This window comes from Ahaetulla prasina, chromosome 12, assembly GCF_028640845.1.
Source record: "Ahaetulla prasina isolate Xishuangbanna chromosome 12, ASM2864084v1, whole genome shotgun sequence".
Lineage (NCBI taxonomy): Eukaryota > Metazoa > Chordata > Lepidosauria > Squamata > Colubridae > Ahaetulla > Ahaetulla prasina.
In genome coordinates this window covers 23,256,156-23,270,849 of record NC_080550.1, presented here as the reverse complement: position 1 = coordinate 23,270,849, position 14,694 = coordinate 23,256,156, and the positions used below count along the sequence as shown (strand labels likewise).

The 14,694-nt window shown below is 43.3% G+C and overlaps 1 protein-coding gene across 1 annotated transcript in view; it reads left to right on the top strand.

The window, feature by feature from the left end:
• Positions 1–14,694, top strand: part of SLC12A3 (solute carrier family 12 member 3) — a 42,563-nt gene extending 27,869 nt beyond the window's left edge. Inside the window, exons 19-26 of the mRNA XM_058155477.1 lie at positions 492–574; positions 1,911–1,979; positions 3,102–3,203; positions 5,265–5,376; positions 5,532–5,618; positions 8,072–8,207; positions 9,709–9,776; positions 13,522–14,694. Of these exons, the coding sequence (XP_058011460.1) occupies positions 492–574; positions 1,911–1,979; positions 3,102–3,203; positions 5,265–5,376; positions 5,532–5,618; positions 8,072–8,207; positions 9,709–9,776; positions 13,522–13,660 (796 nt within the window). The 3' untranslated portion in view covers positions 13,661–14,694. The remainder of the gene's footprint in view (positions 1–491; positions 575–1,910; positions 1,980–3,101; positions 3,204–5,264; positions 5,377–5,531; positions 5,619–8,071; positions 8,208–9,708; positions 9,777–13,521) is intronic.

Sequence of the window (14,694 nt, the reverse complement as noted above, 5' to 3'; positions counted from 1 at the left end):
GCTGCTCTGAGGGCTGGCAAGACACAACAGTCTTCAGGAAAATGTTATAAACCAATTGCAACTATCCCTGGTTGCATCCTCCCTGTCTGGATGACTTACTGGAGTAACACACACCCTTCAATCTTAGTGAGCGGATTTTGCATCTGTCCAAAAATTGGATCATATTTTTCAGCTCTTTAAAGAAATCACAATATATTCCAACATGAGTAAATTGAGAGAAGATGCTATTAGAAGGGCATATTTGGCTTTCTTTCTTTTCTTTCTTTTCCCTTTTTTTTTAGAAATGAAGCTATATTTCAATTGTTCTTTTGAAAAAAAATATTTCACCGTTGTTGTAAAAAGGAGTTGGATGACCTTAAGAGTACCTTCCTTTGGGAAAAAGATTTGGGGATTGATAGACTTACTTGTGCCATACTATCCTAGGTTGTCCACCTCTGAAAAATCTCCCTCATGTTGACATTTGAGTTTGCTTTTTCCCCCCCCTATTCCAGTGATGCTTTTGACTTCAAATACGGATTATGCGTGATGCGTGTGAAGGAAGGACTCAATATTTCTCGGATCATGCAGGCTCACAGTGAGTTCCACCAGAAAAACATCTCCAGAGATTGTGCAAGGAAGAGGGCTCGAACTGATTTAAGTGCAGAAGCAGAGAAGTATCTTAGAAAGAGGCCCTTTTATAGATTTATATGTCTTCATTTTTATGCTACTTCGTAAGAGAAATTGCGTTCAAATGACTCAGATTTCCAATCCATCGAAATATCTTGCACACTAATCTTAGCAAAGGCAAGGATGTCATTTGCAAATCTCCAGGCACCATCCTGACTTTTTTTGTGGATGCTGCTATCTGGAAAATAAAGTTAATGCAAAACAATGTTTTGATTTGCGGCAAGTTTTTACTTTTGTTTTTTTTAAATGTAAAAAGTTGTATGGGGTGGGTAGAAAACCTACTGGACACCAAAGGAAATGTCCTTAACCTGATTATATCTTCTTGGCCCATGAGGGAAACTCATAATGTGGTTAGTTTGATTTATATTAAGTTTGTTGATCTAAACCAACTGGTTTAGATAAAGTTCGTTTATCTACATCAACTGTTTTAGATAAACAAAGATTTGCTAAATCCATCCATCAATTCTGTTCCGTGGTGGTTGTAGCTGGAGTAACACACTGCACATCGGGCCCTAAGAACCAAGAGTGACACGTGAAGTTACTTGGGAGTAGTTTTCTTCACCTATAGACACTTGCCAGACTAAAGCAACTACTTCCATCAGTAACAGATTCATTTATTCATTTATTATACTTCTAAGTCATCCATCTCCCTGAGGCGATTCTAGATTCTTAATAAATTTTGGGAATCACTAGGGAGTAGCCATTTTAACCCTCTTTCCGCCACTCCAACTTTCCAAGCTGCCTTCTTGGAATACAGCCCCTCCTCCTGGGAATCCAGACTACACTCCATTACACTGCACTGCACTAAACTTAATTTAATTTCGTGATCAAATCACAATTAACTGGGTGCACTGCACATCAATAGTGGGTTTCAATTTTGGTTGCTACTGGTTTGCTTACGGGTGTGCGCGTGCTCACACGTGCATGTGATGCTTCTGTGCATGTGCAGAAGGTTCTGCGCATGCGCAGAGACATCCAGGTGGCTGGGCAGAGCCTCCCACCGCCACCAGTTCACCCAATCTGGGGTGAACCGGTAGCAACCCACCACTGGTACACATCATGGGGGTACATATCATGATAAGCTATACATTTTTGCAAAAAATATAATGGCTTGGTTCACTCAACAGTCTAATCCTAGATAAAGCAACCCTCATTATGATGATGTGCCATATAAATGCGGGAAACTGTTCATTGTTCAGAATATTTTGAGTTTGTCTTGTTTATTGTCTCCTTTCTGTCTCCAGTTAATCCAGCTTTTGATCCAGCAGAAGTTCCCCAGAAAAGCAGTGAAGTGCCTGCTGTAACAGGAACATGTCAGTTCCTAAAATATTCTTGACCGGGTTACTAACCAAATCTGTTTCCTGGGTTCACATAATACATTGAATTATGATATTTGTCAAATGGGGTAGATTTGCAGCAGACTTAACCGTGTCTTAAAGACAAAGGCATGGTGCTGTCAGTGGGCCGAGAAGACATTCTGTCAAACACAAATGAAGTTGTGGGAGTTTCATCACTGGAAGCCTTCAAGAAGAGACTGGACTGCCATCTGTCAGAAATGGTGTAGGGTCTGCTGGGCGGGGGGTTGGACTAGATGACCTACAAGGTCCCTTCCAACTCTGTTAATCTGTTAAACAGATATCAACATCTCTCTGGCCAGCAGCTGTGGTCACAGGAAATGTCATTGTGAGGCCAGAAACCAGAATGAGTTTTAATCGTCTTTGGGTGTAAGCAGTAGTCTGACCTCTCATTTTGAGGAGAATTGGGACTCATTCTGCTTTCAGCCCCTGCAATTCCATCATAGCACGGGCATTGTTAGAAAGATGACTTTGGGATTAGGAATGGCAAAAGCAACATTTATATGAGCATTAATTGCCTTTTATTTCTGGGAAGGGAAGGGAAATTCAACATTCAATGATCATCAACTAGTGGAATGGTTTGCCTTCAGAAGTTGTGGGGGGGCTTTTAAGGGCTTTTTATTTGTCTTGAAAAGATACAGGGCCTCCTACTGGAGCAGAGGGTTGGACCAGATGACCTCCAAAGTCCCTTCTAACTGTTATTCTATGTTAAGAATGAAAAGAAGGGAAAGGAGTAAATGGGTGAAGAAGGGAAGGGAAGGGAGAATTTGGAAGTGAAAAGGCTGATTCTCTAGAAGAGCCCCATTTTTGAGGCAGTTAATTTTAAAGGAAAGAAACTTTACAATTATGCTGTAACTTTGATAACACAATAGGAAGAGATTATATATCATCTCCCTTCCCTTCCCTCCCCTCCCCCTCCCCCACGCTCTCTTCTCTTCTCTTCTCTTCTCTTCTCTTCTCTTCTCTTCTCTTCTCTTCTCTTCTCTCCTCTCCTCTCCTCTCCTCTCCTCTCCTCTCCTCTCCTCTTCTCCCCCTCCCCTGTTCTGCCTCTTCTCCTCCCCCTTTTCCCCCCCTTCCTAGTGGATCCTGATGCTTCGGTGGCAGAACAACAGGCGAGCACCATTTTCCAGATGGATCAAGGCAAGAAAACTATTGACATCTACTGGCTGTTTGATGATGGAGGTAAGGCTGGCTCCCCCTTCTCACGTAGGGCTCAAGAAGAAAACAAGCCTTGTGGTTGCTAAATTGACTCTGTTTCTTTTTTCCTGGGTTTTCTAGCATTCTCTCAGCTCTGGAGGTCTCAGTAGGGACTCCAAAGGGTTGCAATTTAGTAGGCAAACCCAGTCAATGCTTTTGGTCAACCACCCGTAGCTTCTTAACTGTCCGAATTCTGATTTCCTTTTCTAAAAATGCCAGCAGTGGCATTGTTTCATGCCAGGAAGTGGTCTCAGAACCGTTCCTGAGATCTCATCATCTTACATTGGCTTGAGTTTTGGGAAGATGTTCTGGCCCAGCTCTTCAAACATGACAAACCCTCTGAAGTGAACTCAAAGGTTCCTTTATTAGGATGTTGTGACTCCTGGCAAAAAGTTTCTCTCTCAGGCCGACAAGTCTGGCCAGCTGGAAGATGAATAGTTGTCTGCCACATCTATTCATCTCCACCCCCTGCCTTTTATCCCCAGACCTAGGGTGGGGATTCACTAGCAGCGGTAGCTCTTCCTTCCCCAGGATCAGTCCATGGATTTCCACTGCTCTCCTCTCCTCTGCCTTCTGTGCCTCCCCGTATCAGGCACTGGACCCAGCTGTTCCTCGTCTTCCTCATGAGCCACCTCCAGACCTGGGGGTTGTTGACTCTCCATCTGAGGGCTGACGGACGGCCCAGGCTCCACCTTATTTATTTATTTATTTATTTATTTATTTATTTATTTATTTATTTATTTATTTATTTATTTATTATTTAAACTTTTATACCGCCCTGCTCCCGAAGGACTCAGGGCGGTGTACAGCCTACATTAAAACAGTTAAATATACAAACTTAAAATAACAATTAAAAAACTTATTCAATAAAGGCCGAAATTAAAACCGTCAAATTGACCATATTAAAATACCCAATAAAATTATTAAAATTTAAAAAATTTAAAAATTTAAAAATTTAAAATTCAGGCCAGTCCCGCTTGGATAAATAGATAGGTTTTCAATTCCCGGCAAAAGGTCCGAAGGTCGGGTAATTGGCGTAAACCGGGGGGAAGTTCATTCCAGAGAGTAGGTGCTCCTACAGAGAAGGCCCTTCCCCTGGGGGCCGCCAGCCGTCATTGCTTGGTGGAAGGCACCCTGAGAAGACCCTCTCTGTGAGAGCACACGGGTCGGTGGGAGGCATGAGGTAACAGCAGGCGGTCCCATAAGTACCCGGGCCCTAAGCCATGGAGCGCTTTAAAGGTCGTAACCAGCACCTTGAAGCGCACCCAAAAGACCACAGGTAGCCAGTGCAGACTGCGCAGGAGTGGTGTTATACGGGAGCAACGTGATGCTCCCTCAATCACCCGCGCAGCTGCATTCTGGACTAACTGGAGTCTCCGAGTGCATTTCAGGGGTAGCCCCATGTAGAGAGCATTGCAATAATCCAGACGAGAAGTGACGAGAGCATGAGTGCATAAGGCATCCCGATCAAGAAAGGGGCGCAACTGGCGGACCAGGCGAACTGGTAAAAAGCTCTCCTGGAGACTCCTTCAAACGACAGCCGTCCATCCAGGATAACGCCCAAGTTGCGTACCCTTTCTGTTGGGGCCAATGACTCGCCCCCAACAGTCAGCCGCGGTTGCAGCTGACTGTACCGGGGTGCCGGCATCCACAGCCACTCCGTCTTGGATGGATTGAGTCTGTGTCTGTTTCTCCCCATCCAGACCCGTACGGCTTCCAGGCAATGGGACAGCACTTCGACAGCTTCGTTGGGGTGGCCTGGGTACTTACTCTATCTCTATCTCTGACAGCTCCATTCCCTCTTCACCCTTGGAACTCTCAGGTTGCCTTGATGCTGGCTCTGACTCCCATGCCTCCTCCTCCTCTGATTCGGTTGATGGAGGGCGTCGGTGGCCGACAGGCCACAGCAGAAGGAATGGTTGGACTGGAAGACCTCCAAAGTCCCTTCCATCTCTAGTATTCTGTGTTCTAAGTAGGATTTAAATGCAATCAGGAGAAGAAGGGAGTGTTGGTTATTGAGATTCCTCTGTGGTTTTCCATCACCAGGTCTAACTCTTCTCATCCCTTATCTCCTTGGCCGCAAAAAGAGATGGGGGAAATGCAAGATCCGAGTGTTTGTCGGTGGGCAGATCAACCGAATGGACGAAGAGCGGAAGGCGTAAGTTCCACCTGCAGAATTCAGGGCTGGTGTGTCCCAAATACACCATTTATACGGAGACATGGAATTGGGCGAGCATCAAAACAGGGAAATAGATTATAAAGATGGTTGAAATAACATTTTTTTCCATGTCTTAATTTTTTCCCCTTCCTTAGGATTGTCTCTTTATTAAGCAAGTTTCGGCTTGGATTTCACGAGGTCCACGTCCTTCCAGATATTAACCAGAAACCCCGACCTGAACAGTAAAGCATTATGATTATTATGAGGATGATGATGATTGCAATCAGAATAATTATTATGCGTTAATTTATGGACCAATACTATAGCATCCCACTATAAAACCTATTCCAGTTAAAAATGTATTTATATACAGTAAATGACAACGGTTGTTAAGGGGTCATTAAATGATTCTGGCTTCCGACACTTTGCTTGTCATGAGCTGGCTGGGAAGGTCACACATGGCAAATACGTGACTATTGTCAATTCATGCCAGTTGCCAAGCGGCTGGAACCTGATCATGTGACCATGAAGATTCTGTGATGGTTCTAGTGTGAGGATCAACTGTAAGTCACTTTTTTTCAGTGCAGTTGTAAATGTTGAATGGTCACTAATTGAATCGCTGTAAGTAGAGGACGATCTCTATGCAGAACATGCATATTGGAGGGAAGTATGCAGTGGGGTACCCCAAGGCTCTGTTTTAGGCCCAGTACTCTTCAACATCTTCATCAGTGATTTGGATGAGGGGATTAGATGGGGAACATATCAAATTTGCAGATGACACCAAGCTGGAATAGCCAACACTCCAGCAGATAGCAATGGCAGTAGCCCTTAGACTTATGTACCGCTTCATAGTGCTTTGCAGCCCTCTCTAAACGGTTTTACAGAGTCAGCATCTTTTCCCCAACAATCTGGGTCCTCATTTTACCCACCTCGGAAGGATGGAAGGCCGAGTCAACTTTGAGCCTGGTGAGATTTGAACTGCCAAATTGCAGGCAGCCAGCAGGCAGCAGAAGTCACCTGTAGTACTGCACTCTAACCGCTGCACCACTGTGGTACATAGGTTTAAGATACAGAAGGACCTTGACAAACTTGAACATTGGGCGCTATCTATCAAAATGAAATTCAGTGGTGGAAAAAAAGTAAGGTTCTACATTTAGGCAAGAAAAACAAAATGCACAGGTACAGTATATGTGGTACCTTGCTCAATAGTAGTAACTGTGAGAGGGATCTTGGGAGTCCTAGTGGACAATCACTTATTATTCACAAATTATTCTCTAAAGCACCTGAGGGTAGAACAAGAAGCAATGGGTGGAAACTAATCAAGGAGAGAAGCAACTTAGAACTAAGGAGAAATTTTTTGACAGTTAGAACAATTAATCAGTGGAACAACTTGCCTGCAGAAGTTGTGAATGCTCCAACACTGGAAGTTTTTAAGAAGAGATTGGACAACAATTTATCTGAAGTGGTGTAGGGTGTCCTGCCTAAAGCAGTGGGTTGGACTTGAAGATCTCCAAAGTCCCTTCTAACTCTGTTATTCTATTCTATTCTATTCTATTCTATTCTATTCTATTCTATTCTATTCTATTCTATTCTATTCTATTCTATTCTATTCTATAAAAAAGTAAGGTTCTACATTTAGGCCAAAAAAACAAAATGCACCAGTACCGTATATGTGGTACCTTGCTCAATAGTAGTAACTGTAAGAGGGATCTTGGAGTCCTAGTGGATAACCATTTAGATATGAGCCAGCAGTGTGCAGCAGCTGTTAAAAAAGCCAACACAGTTCTGGGCTGCATAAACAGAGGGATAGAATCAAGATCACGTGAAGTGTTAATACCACTTTATAATGCCTTGGTAAGGCCACACTTGGAATATTGCATCCAGTTTTGGTCGCCACGATGTAAAAAAGATGTTGAGACTCTAGAAAGAGTGCAGAGAAGAGCAACAAAGATGATTAGGGGACTGGAGGCTAAAACATATAAAGAACGGTTGCAGGAACTGGGCATGTCTAGTTTAACAAAAAGAAGGACTAGGGGAGACATGATAGCTGTGTTCCAATATCTCAGGGGCTGCCACAAAGAAGAGGGAGTCAGACTGTTCACCAAAGCACCTGAGGGTAGAACAAGAAGCAATGGGTGGAAACTGATCAAAGAAAGAAGCAACTTAGAACTAAGGAGAAATTTCCTGACAGTTAGAACAATTAATAAGTGGAACGACTTGCCTTCAGAAGTTGTGAATGCTCCAACACTGGAAATTTTTAAGAAAATGTTGGATAACCATCTGACTGAGATGGTGTAGGGTTTCCTGCCTGGGCAGGGGGTTGGACTAGAAGGCCTCCAAGGTCCCTTCCAACTCTGATGTTATGTTATGTTAAGTTATTCTATCCTATCCTATCCTATCCTATTCCATTCCATTCCATTCCATTCCATTCCCTTTGAGTGCCGTTGACCCATATCTAATTCCAGATAGGTGTTAACAGTTAGTTGAGTAGATTCCCATTCATAGGCTTTTAGTAATGAATCAGTTTAATTGAAGCTTCATGTGTGGACCTGGTCTTGCATGCCTGACAATAGCCAACAGTTAATTCTTAAAATTGCCCGGATTCCTTTCTCTAAGTAGGTGTCCCCTTTTGGCTAAGACCAGGGTATGGAAGAATTTGGTTCCTGATGGAAACTCACGGTGGTTTTGCTCCTAGTGTGAAGAGATTTGATGACTTGATTGCTCCGTTCAGACTGAACGATGGCTTCAAAGATGATGCGGTGGTGAATGAGATGCGTCACGGCTGCCCATGGAAAATTTCCGATGAAGAGGTTGCAAAAAACAAAGCTAAGGTTTGGACGACCTTCCCTGGAGTGGTTTTCAGACATTGGGACAAGAAAAGGGGGGAAGTAGGGAGTTTGAGGCCATCACTGTTTCATCTGCTTCTAACTCCAGATCTTTGAACCTGACATTTTTGGTCTACCTGGCTAACCTGTCAGGGAAGTTTAGAATTCCTTTTACATTCTGTTGGAAGGGGAGTGGTACAGTGGCCTAGAGGTAGAGCTCTCACCTCAGAATTAGGAGTCTTTGAGTTCGATCCTAGGTAGAGGCAGATATTTCTCTCTGGGCACAAAGAGAATATATCTGCTGAACAAAACTCCGCATTGGTGACAGGAAGGGCATCCGGCCAGTAAACTCTCTGCTCGCTCCATTCAATTGCCCAGACTCTACCCTGCAAGGGGTTATGGGATCATTAAAAGAAGATGTTTCTGTTGGAAGTTGTTTTCAAGCCTACTCTTTTATGGGAAGAATAAGAAAGTTATTCCAGTGTTGATCTGGAAATTCAACAGCCATTCTACCCAAAATCTGAACTGAATCCGTTTTCCAAACGGAATTGAAAATCCAGATCAAATTATTAAAGTTAACCCCCCTTTTCTCAAGTCTGTTAGAATCAGAGAGAAGAATCAGAACGACTGGATTTGAAGCGTCCAGCTGAAACTATGAATTTGACTTGATTTTTGAAAGGGATCAGATTCATCCATGTATCCCTGGTTGTCGGTGGAGGCAGAGGGCTTGGGAAAAGAGCTAGGAAAAAAGATGGGAAAAGAGATTCCGATCATGAGGACAGAATGCAAACCCTGTGACTTAACACATGCATTATGGGCCCAGATTGGCAGGGCAATTGTGAGCATCTGGACCTCTGCCCAGGCATACCACAAAGGCTTTGGCCTTGTGATCCTGGCGAAATCTGGCTTGACTTCTTGTTTGCACTGTTGGGGTTTAAGGTGGAAGAGAACCTTGAACCTTCTATCTTGTGGTTTTTCTGGATGCACCTGATTGGCTGCTCATTGACATAGAATGCTAGACTTGAATTTTGGCCTGATCTTTCCAGGTTCTTCTTACATTTTATGGAGAACCTCCAAACTCATTCACAGTGTACTTTTTTCAGAACATTTGCTAGGGACCAAAGCAGGGAGTGGATTCTTGTTTGGGTCTCCAAAAAAACAAAAAAAACAAAACAAAACAAAACACAACAACAACCCAAAACCACCCCTTGGTTTTTTTTATATTTCTTTATGTGGTGGAACCACCAATGGAAGGACAGAATGTCCCAATAGGTGGCTCAAAAGACCTTCCAGCTTAGAGTCCATTCAAAGGAGAAAATGTTTGAGGAGAAACCCTTAAAGTCTATGCCTGCCATTTCCCAAGAGAAGGCAGATAATCTGGCAAGATTCTTGTAAGCAGGTGGTCAACAATGAAGAAATTTACTTGATCCATTTTCAGAGCTGTTCTGGTTGCTGTCCTAACACTTTATATTTACCTGCGCTGAGCCTTTTCTACCTTCTATTTCAGTCACTTCGACAAGTGAGAATGAATGAAATTTTGCTGGATTATTCTCGGGATGCTGCCCTTATTTTCATGTAAGTAAGAGAAGTCACCAAGGAGCAGAATGTAAACCCTACTCATTAGGAGTTGTTAGGGGTGGAATCTGTGTAGGAAAAGCTGTTGGGAGGAGTGTGTTGGCTTAGTCTGGAAGTTGAGTCATGGCAACTGGGCTTATTTTTTGTGAGTGTGAGATACACTTCGCTGCCCATCGAAGCAGCTTCATCAGTCTGAACAAGTTAATAATTCCAGTTGCCATCACTCAATTTCCAGACAATTCTACCTCGACGACTGAGAATCTTCATTGACATATTGCCATGCACTTTGGAGAAGAAAACCTGAGACTCTGTAAAGAATGCAGAGAAGGGCAACAAAGATGATTTTGTGGCTGGAGGCTAAAACATACGAAGAACGGTTACAGGAATTGGGTATGTCTAGTCTAGTCTAATGAAAAGAATGAGTAGGAGAAACATGATAGCAGTCTTCCAATATTTGAGGGGCTCCTACAAAGACAAGGGGGTCAAGCTATTTTTCAAAGCACCAAAAAGCAAAACAATGGAAGGAAACTAACCAAGGAGAGAATCAACCTAGAACTAAGGAGAAATTGTCTAACGGTGAGAGCAATCAACCAATCGAACCTTCAGAAGTTGTGGGTGCTCCATCACTGGAGGCTTTCAAACTGGACAATCATTTATCTGAAATGGTAGAGGGTCTCTTGCCTTGAGCAAAGGGTTGGACTAGAAGACCTCCAAGGTCCCTTCTGACTCTATTATTTTATGTTCTCTGTTTTATGGTGCAGGAATACCCCTAAGAATTTTAGGAGTTTGCAAATTCCAACAACTCTGCCTATTCCTCTAACCCAGGGGTCTCCAACCTTGGTCCCTTTAAGACTTGTGGACTTCAACTCCCAGAGTCCCTCAGCCAGCAAAGGTGGCTGAGGAATTCTGGGAGTTGAAGTCCACATGTCTTAAAGGGACCAAGGTTGGAGACCCCTGCTCTAACCAACATTGTTCAGACTGAAGAAGCTGCTTGGATGGGGAGCGAAACAACTCAAACCCACAAAAAAAATAATTAGTTGAATTGCCATGGCTGAACTTCCAGACAAGACTACCTGGATGATTAAGAATCTTTTTTGACACGTGTTGGCTTAGCTTTGTCTTCTTCAATCTTTGGTCTCATGGGTCTCTCTCCCCCCATCCCACTTGTCACATTTTTAAGATTTGTAGATATCACAACAACACAGCTTGGAATAGTTAATTCCCGCCCAAAATGGAATAAGCATTCAAAAGTATTGTAAGAGATTAGAGAAGTGGCTACAGGAAGCAAACACAATGACATTTAATGCCCATATATGCAAAATCCTTCATTGGGGAATTTTTTTTTGAAGAAATCTATGCAATATGGAGTGGCTCAGTGGCTAAGATGCTGAGCTTGTTGATCGAAAGGTCGGCAGTTCAGTGGTTTGAATCCCTAGTGCCATGTAATGGGGTGAGTTCCCATTACCTGTCCCAGCTTCTGCCAACTTAGCAGTTCGAAAGCATGTAAAAAATGCAAGTAGAAAAATAGAGACCACGTTTGGTGGGAAGGTAACAGCGTTCCGTGTGCCTTTGGCATTTAGTCATGCTGGCCACATGACCATGGAGACGTCTTCTGACAGCGCTGGCTCTTTGGCTTTGAAGCGGAGATGATCATCGCCCCCTAGAGTCAGGAACGACAAGCACGTATGTGCAAGGGGAACCTTTATCTTTATGCAATATGGAGATCAGGTCTAATAGTAATATAGGTAGTCCTCGACTTATAACAGTTCATTTAGTGACCATTCGAAGCTACAACATCACTGGAAAAAGTGACTTACGACCATTTTTCACACTTACGACCGTTGCAGCATCCCCATGATCCCTTAGTCATAATTCAGAAGCTTGGCAACTGACTCATATTTATGATGGTTGCAGAGTCCCAGTGTGTGTGTGTATGTGTCACGTGATCCCCTTAATAATAATAATAACAACAACAGAGTGGAAAGGGACCTTGGAGGCCTTCTAGTCCAACCCCCTGCCCAGGCAGGAAACCCTACACCATCTCAGATAGATGGTTATCCAACATCTTCTTAAAAATTTCCAGTGTTGGAGCATTCACAGCTTCTGCAGGCAAGTTGTTCCACTTATTGATTGTTCTAACTGTCAGGAAATTTCTCCTTAATTCCAGGTTGCTTCTCTCTTGGATTAGTTTCTACCCATTGCCTCTTGTTCTACCCTCAGGTGCTTTGGAGAACAGCCCGACTCCCTCTTCTTTGTGGCAGCCCCTGAGATATTGGAACACTGCTATCATGTCTCCCCTAGTCCTTCTTTTCATTAAACTAGACATGCCCAGTTCCTGCAACCGTTCTTCATATGTTTTAGCCTCCAGTCCCTTTTGCGATCTTATTACAAGCAAAATTGATGGGAAAGCCAGATTCACTTAACAACGGTGTCAATAACTTAAGAACTGCAGTGATTCACTTAACAGCTATGGCATGAAATACAAGGGGGCAAAATGCACTTAGCAAATGTTTCACTCAGCAACAAAAATGTTGGGCTCAATTGTGGTCATCAGTCAAGGACTAGCTGTACTTGTGAGCAGGATCTGAGAATTGTAGTCAATGACAAGCTGAAGATGGCTTGTTAGAGAGAGATGGCTGCTAAAATACCAAGGGAAGACTGCATCAATAAAGCAGTAGCACTTAGATTTATATACCACTTCACAGTGCTTTATGGTCCTTTCTAAGCAGTTTACTGAGTCTGTCTATTGTCCCTAACAATTTGGGACCTCATTTTGCCCACCTTGGAAGGATGGAAGGCTGAGTTCAGCTAGTCAGGATCGAACTCCTGGCAGTGGGCAGAGTTAGCCTGCAATACTGCATTCTAACCACTGCACATCATGGATGGATGGATGGAAGGAAGGAAGGGCAATAACACTAGCACTTAGACCTACATACCGCTTCACACAGAGGTGGTATTCAGCAGGTTCTGACCAGTTCTGGAGAACCAGTAGCAGAAATTTTGAGTAGTTCGGAGAACTGGTAAATACCACCTCTGACTGGCCCCGCCCCCATCTATTCTCTGCCTCCCGACTCCCAGCTGATGGGGAGGAAATGGGGATTTTGCAGTATCCTTCCCCTGGAGTGGGGAGGGAATGGAGATTTTACTGTATCCTTCCCCTGCCATGCCCATGAAGCTACGTCCACCAAGCCATGCCACGCCCACCAAGCTACACCCCAGAACTTGTAATAAACAATTTTGAATCCCACCACTGGCTTCACAGTGGTTTACAGCCCTCTCTAAGCAGTTTACAGAGTCAGCATATTGCCACCCAACAATCTGGTTCCTCATTTTACCCACCACGGAAGGATGGAAGGCTGAGTCAACCTTGAGCCTAGTGAGATTCGATCTGCCAAACTGCTGGCAGCTGGTGATCAGCAGAAGTAGCCTGCAGTACTGCACTCTAACCACTGTGCCACCGTGGCTCATATAGTTTCCAAATGACACCAAATACCCAAATTCACCTTCATTCATCGATGACACTATCCAACCACCTCATCCTCTGCCGTCCCTTTCTCCTTTCTCCTTCCATCTTTCCCAACAACAGGGTCTTCTCCAAGGAGTCCTTCCTTCTCATTAGGTGGCCAAAGTATTTGAACTTTAGCATCTGTCTTTCCCAAGGACAGCCAGGGTTGATTTCCGTTAGGTTCAGGATAGAGAAACACAAACTTATTTTCTTTCTCCTGTTCCTTGTCACATTTTTCAGAACTATGCCGGTTGGCCGAAAGGGATGTCCCAGTAGCCTGTACATGGCTTGGCTGGAGACCCTCTCGCAAGAACTGAGGTCTCCCGTGATCCTGATCAGAGGCAACCAGGAAAACGTCTTGACTTTTTACTGTCAGTAGAAGAAATTTCCAACCTGATCCTGCTTTGCTGATGAGCTATCAAGAGGCTCCATTGCAGGGATGAAGGCGAAGAATAAAAGACCGATGGTGGAAAACAAATTTTGTTGGGTTGTAAGAATCCTCTTCTTCAGAACTCTTAATGTTGTAATATTGGCTGGGTTTGTTTCTTGTGCTGAATCATGGCTTGTTTAATCATGGTTGGAAAAAGAAGCAGCAATTGGAGGGGTTCACACAACGTGCCACGTCATTAACTCTGAATGGTAGATTTGCTGGTCTCCCAAAGTAACCTAGGACACTGGCTACATTTGAGTGAATTTCATTAGCATTGACATTTAATTAAAATTGAATATATAGTGGCTGGAAACCACATATATTAGTGAATAATTTCACTAATAATACATTGTGTATTGGTATAATACACAAATACTGCATATTCATCTTGAATACTGAATTAACCCATTTCCTGGATTCTTGTTCTACGCCGATTCATAAAATAATTGAATGAGGTGGACTCATCCACCTGGTATGGGCCACCCAAGAAATAATCAAGATTAAAATTCACCAAACTAAGCCTATAAGAAAAAATAATTGCTACCAACTTGCCTTCCATTGAGGACCTGTATACTGCACGAATCAAGAAGAGGGCCGTGAAAATATTTGCGGATCCCTCGCATCCTGGACATAAACTGTTTCAACTCCTACCCTCAAAACGACGCTATACAGCACTGCACACCAGAACAACTAGACACAAGAACAGTTTTTTCCCGAAGGCCATCACTCTGCTAAACAAATAATTCCATCAACACTGTCAGTCTATTTACTGAATCTGCACTACTATTAATCGTTTCATAGTTTCCATCGCCAATCTCTTTCCACTTATGACTGTATGACTATAACTTGTTGCTGGCAATCCTTATGATTTATATTGATATATTGATCATCAATTGTGTTGTAAATGTTGTACCTTGATGAACGTATCTTTTCTTTTATGTACACTGAGAGCATATGCACCAAGACAAATTCCTTGTGTGTCC